At 35.5% G+C, this 24,642-nt stretch overlaps 1 protein-coding gene across 5 annotated transcripts in view; it reads left to right on the top strand.

Annotated features, from left to right (window-relative positions):
* NIPBL (NIPBL cohesin loading factor) overlaps positions 1-22,751 on the top strand; it is a 144,207-nt gene extending 121,456 nt beyond the window's left edge. For 4 of the 5 annotated variants that reach the window (XM_065739970.1, XM_065739972.1, XM_065739968.1 and 1 more), the window contains 23 exons: positions 652-741; positions 989-1,203; positions 1,323-1,425; positions 2,122-2,220; positions 2,314-2,460; positions 3,614-3,748; positions 4,969-5,067; positions 6,559-6,612; positions 7,776-7,884; positions 8,484-8,620; positions 9,551-9,691; positions 10,518-10,611; positions 10,705-10,859; positions 11,126-11,216; positions 14,252-14,425; positions 14,986-15,176; positions 15,934-16,041; positions 17,406-17,606; positions 18,015-18,161; positions 19,574-19,869; positions 20,198-20,372; positions 20,958-21,143; positions 21,725-22,751. In XM_065739970.1, the coding sequence (XP_065596042.1) occupies positions 652-741; positions 989-1,203; positions 1,323-1,425; positions 2,122-2,220; positions 2,314-2,460; positions 3,614-3,748; positions 4,969-5,067; positions 6,559-6,612; positions 7,776-7,884; positions 8,484-8,620; positions 9,551-9,691; positions 10,518-10,611; positions 10,705-10,859; positions 11,126-11,216; positions 14,252-14,425; positions 14,986-15,176; positions 15,934-16,041; positions 17,406-17,606; positions 18,015-18,161; positions 19,574-19,869; positions 20,198-20,372; positions 20,958-21,143; positions 21,725-22,090 (3,513 nt within the window). In that variant the 3' untranslated portion in view covers positions 22,091-22,751. Of the gene's footprint in view, positions 1-651; positions 742-988; positions 1,204-1,322; positions 1,426-2,121; positions 2,221-2,313; positions 2,461-3,613; positions 3,749-4,968; positions 5,068-6,558; positions 6,613-7,775; positions 7,885-8,483; positions 8,621-9,550; positions 9,692-10,517; positions 10,612-10,704; positions 10,860-11,125; positions 11,217-14,251; positions 14,426-14,985; positions 15,177-15,933; positions 16,042-17,405; positions 17,607-18,014; positions 18,162-19,573; positions 19,870-20,197; positions 20,373-20,957; positions 21,185-21,724 lie in introns of all 5 variants that reach the window. The other variant, XM_065739969.1, reaches the window with a different exon arrangement.
* The last annotated feature ends 1,891 nt before the right edge of the window (positions 22,752-24,642 follow it).

The raw sequence follows: 24,642 nt of genomic DNA, 5'->3' as shown, positions 1-24,642 counted from the left end.
ACTTGCTGATGTTTGCAAGTAATATTTTGTGTTACAGTTGTGACAAAATTCTCAATCTCTGCTTTTCATGCTGAATTTAAGATGCTTTAAGTTGTGAGTTTTATTACTTAAGAAGAAAGAAGTGTAAGAAATTATTCTATTTGTAGTTTTATTATCATTATTGAATATGATTTGTTGCAGGCATTGGTGTTGTTTTATTTATTATAATCCGTGTTTTCATATTTCTTTTTATTTGACTTACTGTCTTTTATGCCTTGTTTACTCAAGATATCACTGGTCTGTTTCTGTATTTTATTTGTTGGTGATGACTTTTTAAGGTTAAACCTTGTGTCAGTCTACTCTGTGTGATTTGGTTTTTTTTCTCAGTGTGATGCAGTCTTAACATGATATCAGAGTGAGAATTAATCAGATCAGTCCGTCTGTTTTTAAAAACAGTCCTATGCTGCTTTTAATCATTTTTAGACTTTGGCTTCACAAAGTCTGATTTAGTTTGGATGCAGTTTACAGGTAATTTCTTAAAAAACCTGCTAATGTTTGGCAATTGTCAAAACAAGGGACCTCTTTATATTTTATTGGTGAACATATAAATTGTCAGATAATTATTACCATCGAGTGATATACTGTTTCATAGCTGACTTTCTCTTCTGACAGGCTTCAGGAGGAGAAGATGATATTCAGCAGCTACAAAAGGCTTTATTGGATTATTTGGATGAGAACACTGAAACTGATGCATCATTAGTGGTAAATTTCAGTTTTCTGATGTTGAGTATATATAAAAATAATTTCAATAACATATCTACTGAATAAAATGACTTTCAGTCATGCCTGTTAGTGCTTCAATTAAATTGACCCTTAACGTCTATTGTTGATTGCCTTTTCCAAAATACAGTTGATGCATTAGACTCACTTTGTCTTATTATGAAGCTGTTAATTTCCATCTTCTTTATCTGTTGTTTTTGTTCCTGTGCATTCTCCTGTATCTGTCCAGTTTTCTCGGAAGTTTTATATAGCTCAGTGGTTTCGGGATACAACTATGGAGACAGAGAAGGCAATTAAATCTCAGAAGGATGAGGATTCATCTGAAGGAACTCATCATGCAAAAGATGTTGAGACCACAGGACAAATCATGCACAGAGCAGAAAGTCGCAAAAAGTTCCTTCGCAGCATCATTAAAACTACTCCATCTCAGTTCAGTACATTAAAGTATGTTTCAGTACCACTGACTTCTTTCTTAACCTTTATGCACGTAAACCTTTATGCATTTGATGTTTTCAATTATTTTTAATTAGCATGTCCTAATTGTCATGTTTAATTTGTTGCAGGATTTATTCTGATACTGTGGACTATGAAGATGCATGTTTGATTGTTCGCTACTTGGCCTCTATGAGGCCGTTTGCCCAGAGCTTCGATATTTATTTAACACAGGTAAACTGTTCCAGAAGTCTTAGTACATTGAAAGATGGCTTGTTTCTGATGGCAGACTTAGGTACACACAGTGAAAGTGTAAAAGTTTATGTCAGGTGCATGCTTATTGGGTAATGCAGACTCATGAAATCTTAATAAAAATAAAAAATAAAATCTTAATGTTATTTGAAAATATAAGCCAATTTGGTCATTCATTTACACAAGTGTGTGTAACTATTACTTTGAAAGTTGTTTGACCAGTGTGATTTCTTTCCTTTTTCTGGGAGGAATAATGTGTTGTCATGATGGCATGTTTGAACTTTGGTAATGGCTTAGGTTGCACTACTTCATACAGAGACAATCACAGTTACAGTGTACAAATCTAGCTTCCCTGTTTATAAAGAGAATTGTGAAAGCTGCTTATGAATGGCAAAAGTAGAGTTTAAAGTAAAGGGATGTAGAATTAATGTATTCCTCTTGTATAAATTCTGTTCGGACTAGTCTTAGAGATAGAACAGATCCTAGCAAGTATCCATGTTAGTGCCTCAGAACATCATTTATATTCACCTGTGAGAAGATGTATTCAGTGTTTGGTAGACAAATATTCTTGTTTTAATTAAATATTTTGCATATTACTCTTTTTCATTTTTCCTGTGTTTACTACCATTGCTTACTACCTTCCTAAAGCAACTGAAACTACTTTTGTTCTCTCATTAGATTCTGCGTGTACTTGGTGAAAATGCAATTGCTGTTCGAACAAAAGCCATGAAGTGTTTGTCTGAGGTTGTTGCTGTAGATCCCAGTATTCTAGCCAGGGTAAAAATGAAATACCTATTGTGTATATACATAAGATCTGTTAGCTTAGAAGAAATCCTTGTTTCTTATTTTGGATTTATCTGTTCTTTTTAGCCGGATATGCAGCGAGGTGTTCATGGACGGTTAATGGATAACTCCACTAGTGTACGGGAAGCGGCTGTGGAGCTGCTTGGCCGATTTGTGCTCTGTCGTCCTCAGCTTGCTGAGCAGTATTATGACATGCTGATTGAAAGAATATTGGTATGGTGACTTGTGATATTCACGATTAAATGACACTGCAAAACTTGTTTTCAGCTGAGTTTATATGTTTAATAATATAGAATTATGATCCCCAGAAGTAAATTAAAATGTATTGTTTTAAATGAGGGGCGTCATCCTGGTAAGTCCAACTTGGTGAAATGAATCCTTGTTTCCAGTGAAGCTTTTTTACTTCAGAAAATTTAATACAGGCAGAAAGCTGTACTGCAGCTGAACCGGGATTTATCTTTCTCTCGATTCCACTGTTGAGGAACAAGCTAGGTTTAATGAGGAATTCTTCCATACCTCTGAAGTGTGAGATGTCGATCACTGCAAGCAATTTGGGGGATAGCAAAGAAAGATTTACAACACAGTAATCTAAAGTTGACATTTGTAATTAAATTTAAAGAAAAAAAGAACAACTGCTTTGTTTTTCTAGACTATGTTTTTTGAAAGGTGTCCTGTTAAAGTTTTTGTACAAAGTGCTTTCTTTTGTCTGGATGTTCAAATAAGATCGAATGTTGATTGAACTATGAAATAACATTAGCTTTTAGTGTCCATGTCAGGCAAGTTTTAGTCAAGTACAATTCATTTGCTATAGCTGTTGTATGAAATGTTCATGAGAGACTTTAGGGATATGCTCCATTAGCTTATAAGCATGTATAAAATAATTCAGGCTGATGTTCAGTTTAACCAAGCCTTGATTAAGATAAAATAAATTGGAGCTCCTCATTAGGAAAGACTTAGGAAAATGGAGATTCATTGGGCAGAGCTTAACCATAAGCTTGGTCCAAGGGCTTTAAGTATTACTGTGCAGATCTACAAAACATCTTGTGTATTCCAACAACACAGTTAAAACAGCATTGCATCTAGCAAGCCATAGAAGTGAAATCATGTTTGCAAAATCATGAGTTCTTAAAGCAGAGTGTATAAGTGGAGGAAGCTTTTCAGCATACTGAGCAGTCAGCCAGTCCTTTAGAACCATTGCAAATAAAGCAGAAGTTTATGCTGGCTTTCTACATAAAATATTTTAGCTGCTTTTTCTAAATACATTTTGTAAGTCACGTTAGTTAATGTTCAAATATTAGTTAATTTAACACATAAATTAATTCATTTGTCTTATTTGTTTTCAAGAGTAATGCTTTTCTCCTCACAGGATACTGGTATCAGTGTAAGAAAAAGAGTCATAAAGATACTTAGGGATATCTGCATTGAACAACCAACATTTCCCAAAATTACAGAGATGTGTGTGAAAATGATTCGGAGAGTCAACGATGAAGAAGGCATTAAGGTAGAATAAATGCATAATCTTCAGGATTAACATTATTTTCTGGAGGGTTTTGTTTTGTTTTGTTTTCAAATACTTTACCTAGTAACTAGTTTGCTAGTAGATTCAAACAAGTGAAATTAACATATAAAAAGCCTTTCTGCAAAGAAAATATTCGGAAAAAAATAAGTACTTGATACTGGAATATGCCAGATATTAAGTACTGCTTATAAATCGTTTTGACATATTTATCTGTGCTTCTCTTGCATTAATTTTGAACATTTAATGAATCACTTATTTGAATTGAAATGTTATTTGTATGATCACATTCTACTCTTACTGCATTGTATATGTGGAAGTGCAGAAAACTAAGATTAAATGATAAATCACAAACCTGACACTGAAGTTTTTGTTTAACTCAGTAACATAGCTTTTAAAATAACTGGGTAGTTGACAATATACCTGTAGTAATTTTGTATCAAACTTATAGTGGGATTTGAAATCTTCAACGTTACAGTCACAGCATGTATTTTTACTACTTTGAAGCTCATTAATGTCAGGTGGCTTTCAGAGGAGACTGTTAATTGAGATGTAGGATACATGGTACTGCAGGCTGAATCCAAGATTCTGCTACAAAAGGAGGATGACCTTATTCTCTCTGCTACTTTTTAGTGACCTCAAAAAAGTGAGGCAGTGTCTATGCAACATATTTTTAAGCCTCTGTGGATAAGAAGAGATTTTACAACTGTGTGCTTTAAAAGCAATGCAAGAATAATTTTAGCTCACTCCCATTCTATTCCACGATTTCCATCATCAAAAATATTGGAAGGGAACTTGCTTCCTAAATTTAACTTGGGTTGTCTCTCTACTCCACCTTATCCAACTGTTCTGAAAATTCTAAAGTAATCTTCCACTGTGCTAAATCTGCCGTAGAAATCATAATGTTGTGTTCAGTTATTTTACTGAAGGAAGCACATAGATGAAGGAAACTTGTAACCATATGTACAGAATATTTCTGTAGCACTAATTCTCAGTGATCAGTTGATACTTGTACTTGCTTAGAAGCCAAAATAACTCCCAGGAGATAAGAGTGCCTCAAATAACGTTCTCTACAATTGTCTCACTTACTTTGAATAATTTCTTACGGAACTGCTTGTGTCATCAGCAAATCTATTGTGTTGATATATTAGAGAATATTTACAGACCAAGGTAGACTTGTTTATTTCTATTTTCTTTCCTTTCAGAAATTAGTAAACGAGACATTCCAGAAGCTGTGGTTTACTCCAACTCCACACCATGACAAAGAAGCAATGACTAGGAAAATACTGAACATCACTGATGTGGTATGTTGCGCAGATTTGAATTAAATAGTATGCAAAGCTTGATTATGATTTTTGTATCATAGAACATTATCTGTAGCCTTTTAGAAAGAAAAGAAATATGCAACTTAATTATCAGGTGGTTTTCACTTCAGCTTAACTCAGTTTTCTTGATAATTCTACTTAGAGCACCTGCAAGATGATGTTAATGCATGATGAGAGATAAGGATTGGTTTGTTTATATAAAAATGTATATGTATACACATTTATTTTTGGTATGTCAAGATTCAGCTTGTACAAGATGTTCTACAAAACCAAAATTTGCAATGGTCAGTAAAATAAGTAGGCTGTGTGGTATGGATCACAAATTCTGAAACTGCTTAAATTTTAAGAACTTTTTTCAAATGCATAAAATTGCTTCTAATCTTTGGAGACACAAAATCATTGCACTGAATACATATTTTTACCTATAAGTTTTACCCTGATGGAAAAAATGGCTAAACTCCACCACAGCTGCTCTCACACTCCCCCCCTTCAAAGGAAGAGAAGGAGAAAAATAAAATGGAAGATGGTTCAAGTGTCACAATAAAGACTGGAAGATTGCTCAGCATGTGTAGAAACAGACTCAGCATAGGGTGATTAGTGTAGTGGTTTGTTCCTAGCAGACCACAGCAGTGAAGACTAAAAACAAATTAAATAACACCTTCCCCACCCCCCATCCACCCTCATCTATATCCTCCCCCTGTATGGAATGAGAGAACAGGGAAGGGCAGCTCATAATTCTTCATCTCTACACTTATCCACAGTAACTCTGCCCCTGTTCCATGTGAGGCCCCTCCCACAAAATGCTGTTTTCCTTAAACTGAATCTCACTGACGTCCTTCAAGTGTCAGCTATGAACTGTCCAAAAACAGTTCTGTACCATGGGGCCCACCCTTCAGGAGCTCAGTGCTCCAGCACTGTTCCTCACAGATGGCAGCTCCCCCAGCTCACCCACCCCACCAAGGACTGCTCCGCATGGATGCAGCTCCGACCCAGGACTGCTCCTGCAGGAGGCTCTCCTTCAGACCTCATTCACCGTTGCACCGTGGACTCCTCCATGACTGCACGAGGAGATCTGCAGCATGTGGTGCAGATGGGCTGCAGTGGGGGGACAGCCTGCTCCACGATGGCCCTCTCCTAAGCTGCAGGGTTTGCTCTGCACCTAGAGCACCTCTTGCCCTCCTGCACTGTCCTTGGTGCCTGCAAGGCTGCTTCTCTCTATGTTTTCTCACTCCTTTACTCGAGCTGCTCTGTGTAGCAGTTTTTGCCTTAAATACAAAAAGAGAGCCACCAGTGTTAGTCACTGGTTCAGTTCCTGCCTGTAGCAGATCACTTTTGGAACAGCTGGAGTTGCCTGTGATCTGTCATGGGGCAGCTGCTGGGCTTTGCTCTTGTTGGTCTCCTCTGTGGCCCTCTTGCTACAAAAATCTCAGGTTCCTTGTTTCACTGATGTATTTTCATTACTGCTTTTAGGTGGCAGCTTGTAGGGATACAGGGTATGATTGGTTTGAGCAGCTTCTTCAAAACGTAAGTATCAAATTTTTAAGGTATGACACTATTGTTATAAGAATATTAACATTTCTTTTGGTACTGAAAAACACTTGTAGGAGACTACAGAAGCAATCTTTTAAAATATATTCAATTGATGCTCTTTAAACATGATTTTTTTTCTTTATTGCTATAGTTTTCTTTATCTCTGACAGTAATTTCTGTATTTCTGTGTGATCTGTTTTAGAAATATTTTATATACTGATTTTCATTTTGGGAAGTTAGGTGTTTTCTTTTGTTCTTTAAATACATGTTGTCTTCTGTAACGATTAACATAATGTGAAGTCCACAGTTAAGTTGCTTAATTGTGAAATGGGTATGTGATGTTTTTTTTTTTTAATGTAAAGAAGTGTATGTTTATATCTAACGTATTTGTTACAGTTGAACATTAGCAGTATTTAGAGCACTGCTTACTTCTATATTTTACTCATTTTTATGAGAGCTGAGCATGCTTTGTTTAAATGTTAGCCTGTGGTATCTTTCTCATCTATATTGTGTATGCTTTTGTTATTTTTCAAGCAACATGCATGATGAGGGAACTAGAAGTCTCAAAATGTTTTACTTTAGTCTGGAGCACCATGAAAATAGGTTGCCAAATAAACTGGCTTAAAGCTTGGACTGGAGAACAGGCTATTATAAAGGGATCAAGCCTTGTTAAATGTTAAAGGATTTCAGGGACATGATTTCAATATAAAGTCATACAAAAGAAAGCTCAAATTGTTTCATCTTATTCTCATGTTTTTGCTTGATGTCAGAAATATTCCTTTTCTCTGCACTTTTTTTTTTTTTCCTTTCCTAAACATTTTGAAAAGCCTACTGTTAGTTACTGTTGACAAGTATTAGTGGATAAGTGTTTTCCTCTTAATTTCAAGAAGCATAAAGTTAGCTTTTTTCCCAGTGCAAACATCATCAGAATTACTCTCTTATGTCCTTTTGATGTAGTTTTTTTAAAATTTTCTTGCATTTTCATTTGACTTCCTACTTCCTTTTAAGTTCTTCTTCATCACATAACTTTTGTGGAATAGATAAAGAAATTATTGTGTAATGCAGAATCCTTGTTTACTTGTAGTAATTATAAAACCAATATGCATCCAACATAAATGAATGTACCATCACTATTAAATCATTTTCTGTTGCTATAGCTATTGAAGTCAGAAGAGGATGCCTCATATAAACCTGTGAAGAAAGCTTGTACTCAACTTGTTGACAATTTGGTTGAGCACATCCTTAAATATGAGGAGTCTTTATCAGGTAATACTATTTAGAATCCAGTGTCTGAACTGCTTGAATTTTATATAAAACTGTAACAGTTATTGTTAAAATTACTGTAATGAAAAGTTACTGTTGAAGAATTACTACTAAAAAACAAACATTAGTTGTTGTAAGTTATTGCATGTAAGTTTATTAGGTATTTTTGAGCACTGTATAGTAATAAAACTTCCCTAGTTTCCTCTACATATCCAGAGTAACAGAACTACTAAAAAAATGGTTAGAACTTCTGGGTCACTAAAAACAGAGCAGAAATGGAATGCTTTATTTGCCCTAGTATGATCTACGATAGTAATAGTAATCATTGCCTGAGACATTGTATTGTATACAGTATTTTAAATATTAAATTTTAATAAGGACTGTTCTTACTACTTCACTTACTTTGTAGCCATATGCAAGTATTAACAAATTGTGTTCTCATTTCCAGTCCTCTTACCTAAATGGAATACCTAGGAATGTCCTGTATTGAAAGATACGGAAGGATGTCTCAAAAAATATATTGCTAAGTTGCTTAGGCCATATGTTTCTAATAGACAAATTAATATATAGATCTAATATCATATATTTTCTCATTTTTGCAGATTCTGACAACAAAGGAGTGAATTCTGGTCGCTTGGTTGCTTGTATAACCACTCTGTTCTTATTCAGCAAAATCCGGCCCCAGTTAATGGTCAAACATGCCATGACCATGCAGCCATATCTGGCCACTAAATGTAGTGTAAGTAGAGAAAATTCAAATATCAACCTTCTTCTGAAGATGTTAAGTTCTTTTGATCATCTCTGTAGCTTCTGATAGCTTGTTTTACAGTCAGATGAACTGGAAACAACTTCTGCCTCTTTGTGGACTGAAACCCAGTTACGAAGTAATTTCTAGAAATTGTCTTACAAGTTACAGTCTTCAGTTAAGATTTTTTATATTAATATTGAGACTAAAAGTATGGTTCTGTACAGAAGGATGACTTACCCTGTATCAAATATAGCATAAGGAATCTGTCCTTCTCTATCCTCTCCAAAACTTAACCTCACCCTTCTCTAGCATCCACCTATGTGACCCTGTTTATTGTGTCCCCTTATAAGGCATTTCAGTTTGTTTCGTTGCCCATCTCCTCTGAAAAACCTTGGAGCTTTCTGGCATTTTGATCTTAGTGAAGGTTTTGATAAGTCACTGGTTTGACAAGTTCAGGTTTACCAGAAGAAGCAGGGCAAATTGTGTAGCCGTGGCTAAAAGAAGAGAATGGCTGAGGGGCTGGCAGCAATACAATTACATTAGATTAGCTGCCCCTGGAAGGGCAGGTTTGTTAACAGATGAGCTTATAGGTGCATCTTTCCATTTTCAGCTCTGTAGAATTCTGTAGGCATCTACAACAAACTTTTAGAGCTGCTTAAACAATAGAGGAGAGGGATATCTGATTATTTGTTATGCTACTACAAACTTTTTTCCTGAGGTTCCTTAGGAAACAGGAACTAGTTTTCAAAATAAAAAGTCATTTGTTAGCAGATCAGAACTATTTAAATAGCCTGCTAAATCTTTACTAAATGTGTCAGTCATATTTTAGATATGTTGGAATTTTTGACTGTCATTGCATATTAATAAAACTTTGTAATTAACAACCAGAAATGTTAAACCCTGTGAATGCTGTTGTTTCAGACACAGAATGATTTCATGGTGATCTGCAATGTTGCAAAAATCTTAGAGCTTGTAGTACCGCTGATGGAGCACCCAAGTGAGACCTTCCTTGCCACTATTGAGGAAGACCTCATGAAACTCATCATCAAATATGGCATGACAGTAAGCTTTAAGTTGCTGATTTCAGTTTTTGATTCAGTTTCACACAGTTTTCATTTAAAGAAAGTCTGTCTTTGTCATGAAATTGTTTATACTAGTTATACAAAAATAAGTTCTTGGTTTGATGGAGATTTAGGTGTTGCTGATGTACAAACTCTGCTCCAAAAGTAATGCCTCCTGTTTTATTATGTTGGCTCACAGTGTCAGTGGTGGATGTTGTTGGGATGGCAGTAGAGGTTGAAACCTTCCCACCAATATTCCGTTATGTTTTGTTGCCATGTGACATGGCAGCAGTGGGGCAGTCTGACAAAATCACATCTGACATGGAAGTGTGTATAAAGTGAACATGTGTCACTGAATTCCTCTATGCAGAAAAAATGGCACCCATTGATACTCATCCACACTTGCTGAATGTTTATGAAAGCCAGTGAGTGTGAGCACTGTGGGGTGGTGGATAGTGCATTTCAGCAGTGATAACATCATGAAAGATAAAGCACATTCCAAATGGCCATGTACCGATGTCACACCATGAAATGAAGAATGTCTTGATTGGCTCATCCATACGTATTGGCAAATGGTGGTGACTACATTGAAAAATAATGTTTTGTAGCTGAGAATTTGCGTTTTCTTTTTATCTGCTGTAGTTTCCATGAAAATAATGTAGGAAGCATTACTTTCAGTTTAACCTGTGTAATTTAATGAGTTTGGGCAGGTTTTCAGAGCAGTCTAGGAGAAAAGACTGTTGGAGTGTTTGTTTTCATTATACATGTGTAAAAATTTCAGTATTAAGTTCTAACTGTATGATTAATTTGCTGATTCTTGCTCTTAGGTTGTTCAACATTGTGTGAGCTGCCTTGGGTCTGTAGTGAACAAGGTCACCCAGAATTACAAGTTTGTGTGGGCCTGTTTTAACAGATACTATGGTAAGTAAAGTCATAATGTAATTTTTTCAGTTTTGGCTATAAGTCTTAGGGATGCATCATGCTTAAACACTGTGATTAAAACTTTTACTGTAGGTGCACTTATAAAATTAAAAAGTCAACACCAAGAAGACCCCAACAGTACAATACTTACTACCAATAAACCAGCACTCCTTAGATCACTTTTCACTGTTGGAGCACTGTGTCGGCATTTTGATTTTGACCATGAAGATTTTAAGGGCAACAGTAAGGTAAAAATAACTTGTATTTACTCTCCATGTCTAACGTGTATTGAATGCTTTACTTTTACTTGAAAGCATGGTATTCTTTGCTGTTCAAAGCTATCGTTTTTCATGATGCATACAGTAATGTTTTTTGATTTGTAAGTATGTGAAAAGGCTGTGCAGTAATAGCGTGTATCTCCTTTACTTTTTGGTTTTTATGGGTTTTCTAAGAGATTAAAAACCTGTTTCATCTCCAAATAGCTGTTACTTTTTTTTTGTTTCAATTTGCTCAGGTTAACATTAAGGATAAAGTACTTGAACTGCTGATGTATTTTACAAAGCATTCAGATGAAGAAGTGCAGACAAAAGCGATTATTGGCCTGGGTAAGACATACTAATAGTTTTTATTCTTCTGCAGGATCACAAGTGTTTCTGTGGTAAAAATGGAATTTGTGTAAAATCAAACTTCACTGCCCATTTTATTTGAGAAACTGCTAGGTAAATGTTGTCAAAGGAATGGTGGTTGTATGTGTCTGCTGCAGAGTGAATACTTTGGGCAGAGAATGCCTCTTGATATGTGTCTAGGTTTTAAAAAGCAATGGATTTCTAAAGTAGTACAGAGTTATCTTTTCCCCCACATGCAAATATGTTGTAGCTCCAATTCTATTTTTTCAGTACTCAAGGCATGGTTAACAAATAACTAGAAAAAGTGTTTAAGATGTCCTGAGCATTCTGAGTATAGGGACAGGTTTTTTGCAGGAATCAGGGGAACTCTAGCAACTTAAACCAAGTGGGAGACGTTCTGTGAGATTTGACAGTCATTGAGATAATCCCCTAGCCTAAGTATTGCTTTCTGTTTTTAGGATTTTGTCTGTATTTCAGTTTAAAATAGCTGCTTTGTCTGGAGGCAGTGGCATGGTGTATGTGACTTGCAGTAGTGCATTAACTGCCATTGAGTGTTCTGCATCACATTCATCCTCTGCTTGTTGACAGAAGCTATATTTAGGAGAGGACCTTGTTAGGGCAGATAGGCCTTGGTTTCCAGAGCAGTTCTGTTCTTATGGATGTGAACTTGCTATAATTCAGCTGTGAGCTATGGTTACAGTATGGAAAAGAATTTGCCTCCTTATACCAATGTTTTGGTCACTTTTAAGGTGACTCTAAGAACCAAGACCTATTCTTGTTGTGATATTCTGTGAGAAACCATTCAAAACAGCTAGGCAGGGTTAATGGTTTTGAGTAACCTCAGTTGCAGAAGCAATACTGTAGTGTTCTGGACTAGCTGAAGCTTTTCCAAGCATTTCGCTATGGAACACAACACTACCTGTATATAGTTCAATTGTCCTCCCCAGGATGCTGCACAGTGGACAGAGGTTGCCAGGCTAATCACAGGCATGATTGCTTTACTCACAGATGCTGATAATATTGCATTAGCCAAAAATGTTGCTAAAATTACAGTCTGAACTGTGGTCAGTTTGGGGGAAGGGGTGAAAATAGAATAGGCTTTTTTAGATTTTATTACTCTCTGCCTGTAATCATCTAATTCTTAATTTTAATTAAGCTTCAGACAACTGTTTTATGTGACACATTGATCTAATCTATGTTTGCGTTCTGTTTGAGGACTGGCTGTTTCATGTGTGGAGATGTGGTATACAGGACAAAGTTCCATCTTACTGGCTGTTAACTGAGCCGTGTTGTCAAGTCATTCAACATTTGTGCACAACAAAAAGGCTGAAAGGACTTTCAAGCAACTTCAGCATTCATATGCAGTTAAAGTGTCACAGGAAGAACTTACACTTTCCTATCAGTAGTTGCTAGTGAGTCCTTTCAGTAAGGGCACTAAACAGGTTTAGCTTTTACTTTGGTATGTATCACTCCTGTTGAGGGACTTAGCTTAACTGCAAATCTTTTGAGGAGTAATTATGGTTCTTTTCCCAATGTGCCTTCATGTCAGATTGAAAATATAGCTAAATGTCCAAGTGTCTAGCAGGTAGAGTCTTGCTTGGCCAAGGCTCACTCTTAACGCAATGAACACAGCAGGTGTTTTCTTTTTCATCTTCTATGAGAAATTCTTACACAAAATAAGATTTCTTCCCTACTTATAGAGCATGCAGTGTAAGAATTTCCTTGGGAATATTGGTGTTTTAAAACTCCTTTGAGTGACTGAAGGAAAGAATGGATTAGGGGCTGTTATAGATGCATATGCGTATGCTTTTGTTTTGGTTTTTATTTCAAATTAATTTTAAAAATGGATTGAACTTGTTCTGACGTGATCAACTTATAAACATTACTACACAGGTGTATGGATTACACAGTTATATTACATACTTCAGAGACTATCATTATTTTTCTTTTTTTTTTTCCCTTTTCCCCTTCCATATCCTCTCCCTTCCGTATACTCTCCTTGCTTTGAGACTGAAATGAGGTCAATCACACTGAGAACTTGCCCTAGATTTAGCCATTACTTTTACTGTCTTCTCTGTGCAGAGTCATTTTTAAAAATCTAGTTCAGTCTTCCCTTCAATACACTGCATTTTTTTGGTCACTTTTTTTATTTTATTTTATTTTTTTGTTGTCTCTTTGTTCATTTAGGGTATTAGTTTCCTGTACTCATTTAATATCCACTTTTCTTTAACAGCCTAAAACAAACAAACGAACAAAAAGCAGTTAAACATAGCTTAAATTGAGACATTGTGTTCCTATTACTGTTTTTTATGAAACTGTGAAAATTTGTCAGCAGCACTTCTAAATCTATGCATATGATCTATAATGGTATATACAGTTGCTAATTTGTATTCAGGTTTTTTTTTTTTTTGTGAAATAAAGAGTAATCAAATCTTTGTGAAGGGTAAAGCTGCAGCTAAAAATACTTTCGTAGTGTGTATCTTCCAAAAGATGTCATTTTGGAAGCACTTCAGAGAGTTTTCAAGAGTCCTTACTAGGTATATGACTGATCACAGCAGGAGGTATAAATTTTATTTTACTCTACTCACTGTTATTTTCTTATAAGATTTAATTTTTAAATGCTTTTGTTTTTTATCAGTTTTTCTACAACCAGGTATTTTTAACTACGTTCTTCACTTGTCCTTTAGAGAGCTTCTAATCATTTAGGTGTGCGCCACTACACGAGATGTGCTTCTAGGTGCATATAACTCTTCCTTTCTGCAGTTGCCCTGGGTCAGCATCCCATATTTGTCATGTGTATTGCAGGTGTATTGCTGTAGCTGATAGAACTCCTTGTAAGTTTTGGATGATGACCATATGCAAAAGCAGTTCTGTTCAGACTAGAAAAAGCTGTACTGTTGTGGGAATGGGCGGACATACATTTCATACCTTTGTTTTGAATCAGGGCTTAAAAAATACTAATACAATTTCTAGATTATAATAATGTGGAATATGTCCTATTTTTCGACCCTTAGGATTTGCATTTATACAACACCCAAGCTTAATGTTTGAACAGGAAGTAAAGACTCTGTACAACAGCATTCTTTCAGATAAGAACTGTTCAGTAAACTTAAAAATCCAGGTGTTAAAAAACCTCCAGACCTACTTGCAGGAGGAGGATACACGTATGCAGCAGGCAGACAGAGACTGTAAGTGTTGTGTTCTTCTGTGCTAATGATTTAATCTGTGTAAGATCTAACTTTCTGGCATACAATTACTATATATGTGAACGGAATCACTTAAGTTTGTTATTCATCAGTAATATTGTCCATGCAGTATCCTAGAGGTAATTTCAAAATGCATTATGTGTACAGGTAAATTGAGAAGTGTATTTTATTATTAACTTTTCAAGACGTATGAATTCTGGAAGCAATCCAAAATATGTAATTGCTGTAGTGACTATAGCCATTCATTCCATCAAAATCTTATCTGAAGTTAATTTGAAGATACAAAATGAGAAATAATAAGGAATTTTTAAAATGAAAACATTTACTAAGGAACAATAATTTAATTAAGTTTGCATCTCTAGTTTTCTTGAGGAATGTTTACCATTGAAATGTTCTGTTATTCATGAGATGATAAAACCCCTTCTAAGACAGCTCGAATGTTTATGTACATAATAAAACTTAATTATCAGCATGTGTCAATTAATGGCAAAGTAAATTATTATACTGTTGTGAGTGTGCTGTTTATTTTATCCTTTTTACAGGGAAAAAAGTAGCAAAACAGGAAGACCTGAAAGAAATGGGTGATATTTCCTCAGGGATGAGTAGTTCCATCATGCAGCTGTATCTCAAACAGGTCCTTGAGGCTTTCTTTCATACCCAGTCCAATGTACGCCACTTTGCTCTAAATGTCATTGCACTGACGTTAAACCAGGGTCTCATCCATCCTGTTCAGGTATGGTAGGCTTTTCTGACAGGGAGAGTGGGGTTGTTATTGTCAGAGGTTTTTACACTTGCTAGGTGAATTTCCAGTGTTCCTCTTCTAGCTGTGTCACAGTGATTTCTTACTGTAGCAGAGTGCTTTACAGAAAACGTACTTTAAATATGCGTTAGCTAGTTAGCCAGTGAGATTCCAAGTGTTGTATTTTCTTATATTTGGATCAAGGTGTAACGTCTTGCCAGTGACTAAAAAGCACATACAAGCTGATGCTGGATTATGTTACTTTTCTATTATAAATTTCAGATGCATGCCAGGTCTTTTTCTTCCCTTTACTCTTTGTACTTGAAACTATGTCAGCTTGCCTCTTCATCGGTCCCCATGGCCTCCAGTGTCCAAACTGTCTTCAGTTGTCATCACCATTATTCTTACATAAGGCTTTTATTTGTATTATTTTTATTTATATTGTTTTTAATGCTGCAGCCATCATGCATATTCAGTCAGAAGTGGTATGATTTTTTAAGTGTCATTTTTTAGAGTTTGAGAGAAGTAAGAGTACAACCTGAAGCCTTGCACAACTTACATCATTATTTTTAATGCTGGTCTTTCTTGTATATTGTACTCTGATTGCAAAAAGTAATCAGGAGGTTAGTTGCAGAGAGCATCTTCTTCTAGTTTCTTCAGTAGACAGAATACAAGAACAGCATAATGGAAGACCAAAGAGTGAGAAAGAGGTAGTATAATGACCAAATAATCATTTCATTTGTTTTTCAAGTGTGTGCCATACTTAATTGCTATGGGCACAGATCCAGAGCCCTCTATGCGAAACAAAGCTGACCAGCAGTTGGTGGAAATAGACAAAAAGTATGCTGGGTTCATCCACGTAAGTAATTCTAATTTAAAGTTTTTCACAATACTGTTTGTTGATGGTTTAGCTTGAATGTGCCAGAGTATATCAAGAATATCAAATAACAGACAGTATAAGCAATTGTAAAGAACATCCCAACTCTTTCTCCTGCTTAAAGATTTTTATTCCTAAAAACAGGAAACACGTAATAGAATATAACCATATGAAGCATCACTTTCAGTTTAAAATTTCCTTTAATTTCTAATTCACAATATTTTCTGCACTGGATAGTACGTAAGAGAATTTATTTTATAAAAGATAAGGACAGCTGTTTCATAATGGTTAACAATAATTTACCTGTATCTGTATACTAAGGAAGAGGACACCTTGCTCGAAGAAGAGGTCCTTAGTGTAACGTGCATCAGAATTTTTTGAGCATTGAGGCTTTACTGAAATGTAACCTGATCATAGGCAGCGTAGGAAGGTGTTTAGAAGTGGGAGATCTTGCTAAAGGAAAATCTGAGGGCTAGGTGAGGACTTCCAGAGCTGTGGCATAGTGTCATTAGTTCTGGGTGAAATGTGAAGCACTGTTGCAGAACTCTTAACCTTATTGCAAAAGATCGCATTCTTGGTTCAACATGTGTACTGCGTTATGGAGCATTCTGCTGATACTGAAACACTATACTGTTCATGGTATTCAAACATATACTTAATGTTAGGTGATGGCCAACGTATGAGGTTAACTCTATAGGCAGTTCTGATATAAGACAATGTATATATGAGGAGATGATCATGTTGAAGTGGACAGATTATGAGGAGAGTTGGATATGCAACTTACCTAAAGATTCAGTCTGTTCGGAAACAAGAGCAGTTGCCTTGAAGTAAGTAAAATCAGCTGGAAATTCTATTATATGTGCAAAGAAATCTCATTTTCTGGTGGTTAATTTGCACTAATCAGGACTCAGTATTGGTGTCACTACAGTTGACATAAGCATACAGATTTGATAAAATATTCAATATATATATGCACATTTATCTATTCTTTAAAGAAGTTTAAACAGGAATACCATGCTGCAGTTGGTAAGTAGATTAGTGATAAATGTCTTACGTAGATAAGGGGGGAAAGCTTTCACACGACATTTTGATCTCTACCACAAATTCTGTTATAACCTGTTTAGCAGTTCAGGAGCAGATCAGAAGTTCAAGAGTATCACTCCACCGAATGTTTGACAGTTAAAATTCAGACAAGCAGCCACCTGAAGTAAGATTTGAAAAAAATGCTAGTGGTTTCTGTTCACAGGCATTTGTTTAATTTCCCATGTCAATAATTATGTTATTTCATGCTTCAGGTTTATTCCTTTGAAAGCAATTCAAGTAAAATAAATACTTTCTCATTTCAGATGAAAGCAGTGGCTGGTATGAAGATGTCCTACCAGGTACAACAGGCAATCAATACCTGCCCAAAGGATCCAGTAAGAGGCTTTAGACATGATGAATCATCCAGTGCATTGTGTTCACACCTGTACTCTATGATCCGAGGGAACCGCCAGCACAGACGAGCATTTCTGATTTCTTTACTCAATCTCTTCGATGATACTGCAGTAAGCATCATCTTTCATTCCAAAAAGAAATCTGGATGTAGCATTACAAGCTTAAATTCTCCTTTCATAATGTATTTTTGTGACATAGTTATTGATAACTTTATTTCATTAGCATGTTTTGTTTTACTCTATAAGACGAGGTATTTACCTGTATAACAGAATGTGCTTCTTAATTTTCCATCCTTCTGTACCTTTCTATTTCCCAGTTTGGGTTGATTAGAAATAATGTATTGTTTAGGTATGCCTAAATCTTAATATATGTTCTTTAAAGTGGGATGGGAAGTATCTAGAATAAAACTTTTGCTCTAGGCTGTTAGGAGCACAGTACAAGTGTATGACTCTAATGTGTTTGTGTGTGTATTTGTATGTACACTTATATATAAATATATATTTACTTTCAATTTCCAGAAAACAGAGGTGAATATGCTCTTGTACATAGCAGACAATCTAGCCTGTTTTCCTTATCAAACACAGGAAGAGCCACTGTTTATAATGCATCATATAGACATTACACTATCGGTTTCTGGTAGCAACCTACTACAGTCGTTTAAAGAGGTATGTGCCTTTACATTTAATATATTTCTTACAGTGGCAACATAAACTTCCCTATAATTTCATCAGTTTTTCAGCGAGCGCAGTATGATTATTATGATATGGATAAGCAGCATTACTTTATAACCATTAGTTGAAAAATAAACAACCTGGATTTGGAAGATGCTGATTAAAAACTTTCCGTACATTGCTGCTTATGTTATTAAAAAGAATACTGTTTTTTGAGATGTTAATATTAAATACTTTTAAATTACATAGTATTTCTGAGAAATAATAAGTTATGTGAACCACCATAAAATGCTGATTTATTGTGGCTGTTCTAATAATAGTTATGTTTGCTGTTTAATTTGCTTTGTTGTCAAGTGATTGATGTTATTTTCATGTGTTTCACCTGTGAAACTTAAATAAATACACATTGCTTATTACAAGAAAGATTATACAGAATTTAGTTGTGTAAGGTGGCACATAAAAAGCCTGGTCATGGCGTAGAATCTGTTGTGAGTGAAAACACAACACTCTAAACAAAAGACCTATGTTTCTCAGATTCTTAAGAACCTTATTTTCCTGGGCAGTTCTAACAGTGAAGATGCTAGGTCCAAGCTATTAGGAAGAAAACCCATTTCAAAAATTTCCAGTCAGACCATCTCCTTTCCAACCTAACGAACCTATGAACCTATCAAGTCAGCTGATGCCTGGAAACTACACTGTTCCGAGTGTAACCCTATAGAAGTTGATTTTTAATCTACAATCAGGAGAACATTCTTCAGGTTGAGCACCACTGTGTAGCACTCAGTAGAGTGAGGATAAGATACCCCTGGGGACATCATCACATCATCATGTGTTATGAAAAATAGGAGTAGGCAATAATGCAAGTGTGAAACTAGCTCTAGAAGTAGCAAAACTGATTACTGTGTATTATTGCTTGGTGTTTCTTTGATCAGCAGTGTAATTAACATGATAGAATTCTAACAGAAGCAAGAATTAAAAAAAACTGGGACTACGCTATACCTAAGTGCATGTGGAAGTATTTGTAATGCACAAAAATGATATCCATGTGACAGAAAAAGCTTGCCTTATATTTGCTGTTTTATTGTGTTCTGCCTTCTAACACATTTCTTTCTTTGTGGTACCACTAACCCTACTTTATACTACTGTGAAGTACTTGTTGCTTCATTTACTTCTATTGTATCCACCTTGCAAAAAATGTGGTCTTTGGATCAGCTTTTTTGAGGGGGAGCCCTGGGGGACAGTTGAGTATGTTTTTGCCATAAATAATTTTCGTCATGAATTAATAACATCTTTGAGGGAATTCATACTGATCTCAGCCAATGATGATTTAGGGAAGATTTTTTAGAAATGTGCACAATGCTACTTTACCTTAATTATGGATTGTGTGTTAATTCTCTGTTTCACAGTCTATGGTGAAAGACAAAAAAAAGGAAAGAAAGCCTTCATCAGATGAGGAGACTGAGAGTGACAGTAATAGTGGTAGTGAGAGCGAAAGTGAAGAGGAAGCTTCTAAGCCTCGGAGGTTACGAAAACGAGTAGATTCTGATTCAGATTCTGATGAAGAAAATGATATAAATGCTGTGATGAAATGTCTACCAGAAAACTCAGCTCCTTTAATCGAATTTGCAAATGTCTCTCAAGGCATATTACTACTTTTGATGCTGAAACAGCATTTAAAGAACCTTTGTGGATTCTCTGATAGGTAAGGTATACTTAGTAGTATGATCTTGTTGTCTAGTGAGTATATTATATAAGGATTAAGTCTGGACATTTTTATTTTTCTTTTAATTGATTGTAACTCAGTTTAATCAATAGGTTTGTATAAGAGAAAAAACACAAGTGTAACAAATCACATGTAATGAAACAGAAATGTTAGCATAGAAAAAGCAATGATTTCATTTCTTATCAGGGTGTCTGTTGTATATGAAATGATGCAAGAATATCTGTGTATGTTGAAGATTTTAAAAGCTTTTCTTCAGAATTTTTTTGAATGTCCTCAAAAGCTTTACTCTCTTGTGTTCATTAAACAGTAAAATTCAGAAATATTCTCCATCTGAGTCTGCAAAAGTTTATGATAAAGCGATAAATAGGAAGACAGGAGTGCATTTCCATCCAAAACAGACTCTGGATTTTCTGCGGAGTGGTATGGCTAATTCCAAGATCACTGAAGAAGTGAAGAGGAGTATAGTAAAACAGTACTTAGATGTAAGTAACGTTGCCCAGCAGAATCTCTTAAACTCTTCTAAACTAACTAACACAATTCAAACTTGAAAGAAGATGCTCATGGAGTGGATGGACATTTCAGAGTGTTATTTTCCTGGTAATCTTATGCAGTATTATGATAACACAGCTTCCTTTCAGGATGCTTAGCTGTATTATTTTTCAAAGTCTTCTGATAAATTTACACACAACAAACAGTAATTTAAACTGAACGATATTCATCCTTACAAAGCATTTTCTATTTTCTGATATCCCTCCTCCGTACCTTTCCTCTGTAATTTGTTCTTTTTTACCCTGATAGATCCCAGTGTATTTATCTTTTCTTTTTCTCCTTGTCAGTTCTTTAAAATATTAACTGTGGAGGCACAGGAAGAAAGTTTTAGATATCCAGTAAAAAAATGAGGTGATGGAATGAACTGTGTAGAGGAGAATGCAGGAGCTGTTCAAGTTGGAAGCTGCATTTTGTTTTACCGTATTCTTACGTTTCCATTTGGTTTTATTTAATACAGCACCTTATGAAAATGTATTTTTGAAGTTACAGCGTAGACTAATCTCTGTGGTCTCTTGTAGTTCAAGCTCCTTATGGAACATTTGGATCCCGATGAAGAAGAAGAAGATGGAGAGGTGTCAGCTAGCACAAATGCTCGGAACAAAGCAATTACCTCGCTGCTTGGAGGAGGCAGCCCTAAAAACAATGCAGCTGAGACAGAGGACGATGAAAGTGATGGGGAGGATAGAGGAGGAGGCACTTCAGGGGTGAGGCGGAGGAGGAGTCAACGTATTTCGCAGCGTATTACGTAAAATGATTTTTATGTGCTTATAAATGTCAGTCTATTATATTAAATGTACACCAAGTAATGTAATCCACATGAAAGAAAGCATTTTGTAGATAGAGATTCTCTACTTAACCGTTTATACAACTTTTGTAGAAAGTTTAACAGAAAAGACAATAAAAAAAACCAAAAAAAAAAAAAAAAAACAAAACTAGAAAATGAGATTTATCCAGTATAAAAAGTTATTAATTTTCCTTTGGAATGTACTGTGTGTTATCCTTTTTATTGTTGCCAAGTTTTTATGTAGCTTTATGATTCATGTGTATATATAATTTTATATATCATTAAGAGATAAAGACACGGGTACAAATTAAGAGTATGTGGTTTTACAAGGATATGTTAACCCCTTGGCGCTGGCGGTCGCGGTGCGTCTCATTGCCGGCAATGGAATGTGTGCCGGGAAATCCCAACTCCCGGCGTCAAGGGATTAAAAGCAATAAAAGCAATAATTTCACTAAAGTTCTTTTGTGTAACACATGGTCTTTTTTCCCCCCAATGTTTTAGTCATTGAGAAGGTCAAAACGAAATTCAGACTCTACGGAGTTGGCTTCACAGATGAATGAAAGTGTTGATGTCATGGATGTCATCGCTATTTGCTGTCCAAAGTACAAAGACCGACCACAAATTGCAAGAGTAGTACAGAAAACCAGCAATGGCTTCAGTGTTCAGTGGATGGCAGGCTCCTACAGTGGCTCCTGGACTGAGGCTAAGCGCCGTGATGGCCGCAAACTGGTGCCTTGGGTAGACACTATTAAAGAGTCAGACATTATTTACAAAAAAATTGCTCTAACGAGTGCTAATAAGCTGACTAATAAAGTTGTTCAGACTTTACGATCGCTGTATGCCGCCAAGGATGGAACTTCGAGCTAATGATTTGTACATGCAGCCAAATTTACATGAATTGAAATAACAGAAAAACTTGAAATATCAACTTTCTGGCAAAAAAAAAAAAAAAAAAAAAAAGATTAAAAGTCAGTTAAATGAAGAGTAAGAATGGAACCTGGGACACAGGAAAAAAAGAAGGAAATGTTGGTAAACATTTTTGTGGGAGCTTCCTTCGCTGTTGTGCAGCAGAAACTTCTCAGTTCATTTTTACTCCCACTGTATTATAGTTTAACAAAAAATTGTTTATATCTTGAAAAAAAAAACTTTCTGTTTAAAAAAAAAATAAACAAGTGAATGTTGGAAATTAGTCTGTTAATGTTCTTAATAAAGTGTTCTTGGAGTTTAACCTAGCAGCGGATGGCTTTCTTTAGCTTAGCCCAGTTTCCAGGGAAGCATTGTTTTTCCAGGCTGTAAAATGGCAGAATCTCCTGGATATATAATTTATTCTGTTGAAGAAAAAAGAGGGGGAAAAAAATAATTAAAAAAACAAAAAAGCATGCAGTATCTATGACCTATCTGCAGGAGGAGTTTTTTGTAAATGTAGATTTTGATGTATTAGGTCACCCTGAAATAATACAAGAAAAGGGATCCCCAGCAAATCTGGTGGAACGAATACTGCAATAAATTTTTTTACTTCTCTTTGTTACTTGTCTGTTTCCATTTGAATTTCTTATTGTAAAGATCTGTTTAAATCCATTTATATTATTTTGCAGTCTTTTATGTAAAATTTACTATAGCAGTGGTTTTCAAAACAATACATAAGATATTGTTTATACAGTTTGTATAGGCTGACTTCTGAATAATTGGTATCTTTTTATTTTTATCCCTTAAAGGGTGTAAACACAAGTTAACTCCAGGGTTTGATTGTATCCTGCAATATTTAGTATTAACTATATGATTTAGCACTGTGCCAAACACATTTTCAAGAGTACATTTTTGATATAAAAAGAAACTATAGTTTATTCCTTGTATGCTTCAATTTCTTTCTAACGCTGTCCAAACGGTAATTTATGATAGTTTAAATTTTGGGAAAGTTGAATGACTCTTGGGCTAACTGGCCGTGTGTGCATCTCTCTGGGTTGAAATATAGAGCTCTGTGTAAAAAGGAAATAGCTACCAGTATCTGAGGAGGGAATGGATCTGGATATGGATCTGGGCATTGATGCTACATTCCTTCACAAATTAATTTTTTTTTTTTTGCAAGTTTGTATATTAGTCTTTTTTTTTTAACTAAGTGAATTTTCACATTTTGTTAATTGAAATAAATATTCCAAGAAATTCCAAGAAATATTCCAAGTTATTGGAAGCATTTGCTTCAATTGTATTGCCTTGAGCCTTTCATGAGCAGTTTGACTTTGCAGACTGCAACAAAAGCAGCAGATTTGCAAAAAAAAAAATAATAATAAAAAAAAAGTAAATGTAAAACAGTATGCTTCTGAAGGGTCTGTTACACCCTGCTGTGTTTTAAAATCTGTTTATCTGCAACAGGTGTTACTAAGTAAGTTAATATTTGTTTATCTTCTTTTGCAAGTTTAATTTATGGTGGGATGTTTTTGTTGAAAGTAGCATGCAGAACTCTTAACACTTGATCCAATTTGTGAGGAATAGTAACAGTATTCCAGGACAGAAATAACGTTAAACTGAGAAGATGAATACCTCCTCAGAATCTAGCCAGTAACTGTTCCTTTGGGAAATACCTTTGCTGCTCCACTGCTGGAATTTCTCTGAACAGAACTATTTTCCCAATGTTTTGTCTTCCCTGTTGATGTTGTTAAATGGAAAGTTGAAAATACTTTGCAAGGGTAAACTCCCCCGGTGACTGAAGCACGAATTTCTAACTCAGATGCAGTCTCACATTGTTGTCACTGATCTGTTAGACACTTCTGGCTTATTATCAAAGCATCGCTTTTCATGTATAATACAGACATTTCTGTGTTCATAAGCAATTCATTTTTTTTTTCTTCCTGGTCATGTGGCTTTCCCAACAGCAAAGAGTTGTGGAGTTTTTGGTTTTTGGGGATTTTTTGTTTTGTTGCTTTTTTAATTTCTTTGTTTGTTTGATGGGGATTTTTTCTTTTGCTTTATATTAATTTGTTTGATATTTATTAGAATAAAATTATCAGTAAAATTATAATTAAACTAGAAAACGGATGTCTAAATTTGTCTTAGTTGAGAAGATTTGAGCTGGTACCATTTTGTGGGCTATGCCAAAGGGTGCACGTGCTCCTTGTTGGCATCTGTTGGCTGTAGGGTAACACAGACTCATAAAACCAGTTGTAGATAATTAAGTACACTGATAACATCCTCACTAGCTAAGAGTTGAATATTCCCCTTCGGTGCTATTGCTAGTAAGACTTACTGCCCTTTTGGAGGCCGCAGACGTCCAGATGATTTGTTGTGAAAGGTTTCTGGGGTTCTGGTGGCAACAAGTTCCTGTGGTCTGTGTGTGACGTGGGCTGATGGTTTCCAGGCATACAGAGCAGCCCTGGATGGGCTGTGGGTGGTGCAGCACTGCACCCTGAGACAGCAGCCGTGGG

Source organism: Cyrtonyx montezumae, unplaced genomic scaffold (genome assembly GCF_038088225.1).
Source record: "Cyrtonyx montezumae isolate F1298 unplaced genomic scaffold, pur_monq_1.0 scaffold_25, whole genome shotgun sequence".
Classification (NCBI taxonomy): Eukaryota; Metazoa; Chordata; class Aves; order Galliformes; family Odontophoridae; genus Cyrtonyx; species Cyrtonyx montezumae.
Note: the sequence above shows the minus strand (reverse complement) of the source record. Positions and strands in the feature narration are given on the sequence as shown.